The sequence below is a fragment of the Caenorhabditis briggsae genome (assembly GCF_000004555.2).
Source record: "Caenorhabditis briggsae complete genome, chrX, whole genome shotgun sequence".
Taxonomy (NCBI): Eukaryota; Metazoa; Nematoda; class Chromadorea; order Rhabditida; family Rhabditidae; genus Caenorhabditis; species Caenorhabditis briggsae.
The window spans coordinates 21,380,978-21,383,571 of record NC_013491.2 but is presented as its reverse complement, the minus strand read 5'-3'; the positions used below and the strand labels follow the sequence as shown (position 1 = coordinate 21,383,571).

At 39.4% G+C, this 2,594-nt stretch overlaps 2 protein-coding genes across 2 annotated transcripts in view; one reads left to right on the top strand and one right to left on the bottom strand.

The window, feature by feature from the left end:
* CBG10623 overlaps positions 1–1,309 on the top strand; it is a gene marked incomplete at both ends in the record, with an annotated part of 2,886 nt that extends 1,577 nt beyond the window's left edge. Inside the window, one exon of the mRNA XM_045240804.1 lies at positions 1,185–1,309. Within this exon, the coding sequence (XP_045094323.1) occupies positions 1,185–1,309 (125 nt within the window). The remainder of the gene's footprint in view (positions 1–1,184) is intronic.
* Positions 1,310–2,135: 826 nt separating this feature from the next.
* Cbr-nspc-7 lies at positions 2,136–2,497 on the bottom strand (the record flags this gene model as incomplete). Its single annotated transcript, XM_002645984.1, has 2 exons — positions 2,136–2,447; positions 2,495–2,497. 2 exons carry the CDS (start codon positions 2,495–2,497, stop codon positions 2,136–2,138), a joined length of 315 nt encoding a protein of 104 aa, XP_002646030.1.
* Between the last annotated feature and the right edge of the window lie 97 nt (positions 2,498–2,594).

Below are 2,594 nucleotides of genomic sequence, written 5' to 3'. Positions count from 1 at the left end.
ATAAATTCAATCATCTGCAAAATCTTGAGCTGAATAATTGATTGTGGAACATTTTCCATAACTTTACCGTTTTACGTTTTGAATATGGTATTTGAAAAAGTTCCACACAAAAAATTATGTCCGTAGGATTTAGTAACAGGTGCTCTGGTCGAACTAACCATTTTCCTAAAGTTTATACCCTGACTAGCGTCCTCGGCCTACGGCCGACTTCGCTAGGCGCGGCTATGCCGCCCAATTAGGTGTAATCAGATGCAGGGCCTTCGGCCCTGGCTCAGTGGAATCAGAAATTCATATTTTAGTCTGTTCTCCCTTCGCTCGCTCCGCTCGCTCAGGTCGAACAGACCGGACAGGACCTTCGGCCTTGTAACATGTGCCCCAAAACTATTCATTAATGTTTCACTCAAAACCTATTAACTCTTTTAATTTTCAAGCAAATCCAGTTTTCTTTTTTTTAGGCCCTAGTTCGGCAGAAAAAAAAACAGAAAAACCCGAAAAACATGGTATCCACTTGTACGTTCGTTATTAAATCTCGGTTCAAACAGTACAACTTCTGACGATTTTTAGTGACCGCGTAGCTCGAGAGATTTGCTATCGATTAAAAAAAAGATTTGACCAAAACGGACTGAAATGAACCTAGTTAGGAGCTTTCAAAGAAAATTTCTACAAAATGTCAAAAATGGGAGTGCGCGATCGCTACGGTATTTAAGGGAAAAAGGGGGCGGAAAATTCAAAAAATCAAACTGTTCTTCTTTTTTCTTCTTTCTTTACAAACTGCATACTCAAATCTATTTTTTTATACAATCAGCAAAAACTTATACTGCTTTATTTTCAATAGAATGTCAGTTTGTATTTCATTTCCGTTTTTCCAGAGGAAAGATCCGCCATACCCAATTTGCCCTGTCAGTAAAGTGAATTTTGCTGAAACAAGATATTTATGCCCGAGTATAAAAATGTGCTAAAAAAGAATATCAAAATAATGTTTATCACGAGATCGGATCATTACGAGGCGGGACCATAACGCTCTATACTTCTGACACGGTGTATTTCTGAAGTCTAGGGGTTTTCACAGATCAGACCAAACGCATCCGATGGAAATAGGTATTACCAGATTTAGGTTCTATTAGATGCCCTATGCTTATGTAGTATCTTTTCTTACTCTTTGTCTCATAAATATCTTGTTTCAGCAAAATTCACTTTACTGACAGGGCAAATTGGGTATGGCGGATCTTTCCTCTGGAAAAACGGAAATGAAATACAAACTGACATTCTATTGAAAATAAAGCAGTATAAGTTTTTGCTGATTGTATAAAAAAATAGATTTGAGTATGCAGTTTGTAAAGAAAGAAGAGAAAAGAAGAACAGTTTGATTTTTTGAATTTTCCGCCCCCTTTTTCCCTTAAATACCGTAGCGATCGCGCACTCCCATTTTTGACATTTTGTAGAAATTTTCTTTGAAAGCTCCTAACTAGGTTCATTTCAGTCCGTTTTGGTCAAATCTTTTTTTGATCGATAGCAAATCTCTCGAGCTACGCGGTCACTAAAAATCGTCAGAAGTTGTACTGTTTGAACCGAGATTTAATAACGAACGTACAAGTGGATACCATGTTTTTCGGGTTTTTCTGTTTTTTTTTTCTGCCGAACTAGGGCCTAAAAAAAAGAAAACTGGATTTGCTTGAAAATTAAAAGAGTTAATAGGTTTTGAGTGAAACATTAATGAATAGTTTTGGGGCACATGTTACAAGGCCGAAGGTCCTGTCCGGTCTGTTCGACCTGAGCGAGCGGAGCGAGCGAAGGGAGAACAGACTAAAATATGAATTTCTGATTCCACTGAGCCAGGGCCGAAGGCCCTGCATCTGATTACACCTAATTGGGCGGCATAGCCGCGCCTAGCGAAGTCGGCCGTAGGCCGAGGACGCTAGTCAGGGTATAAACTTTAGGAAAATGGTTAGTTCGACCAGAGCACCTGTTACTAAATCCTACGGACATAATTTTTTGTGTGGAACTTTTTCAAATACCATATTCAAAACGTAAAACGGTAAAGTTATGGAAAATGTTCCACAATCAATTATTCAGCTCAAGATTTTGCAGATGATTGAATTTATTTTAAAATCAGAAAAGATTTAGTTGAAGAAGTTTTACATTCCTGGAAGATTGTTGTAGAGTTTGTTGCATCCACTGGTCTTGAACTCCTGAGTCTTGGTTGGGGTGGTTTTCAAGCAACATCTGAATCCATCTCCAGTCATGCACGATCCATCGTAGACAGCAGCACAGTTATGAACACAGAGGTTGTAGCAGGTTTGGTTGGAGGCGAGGGCATAGCTGTTCCATGGAGCACAGTTGTCATAAGATGCTGCTCCTTGGACAGAAGAACAGTACTGTTGGCAGATGACCAAGGTGACAGAGGCAGCAGTGGAGAAGAGGCAGAAGGCGAGAAGGATGCGGAACATCTGTAAATTGGCTTGGAATTGTAATGAACTATGAATCTACAGCTTACCATTTTGAATGCGGTCAGATGAAACTGATGCTGATGAACTCTATTGGTTCTTCTTAAATAGCTACCAATTGAGTAGGAGTAGGAGTGAGCCAATATTCTG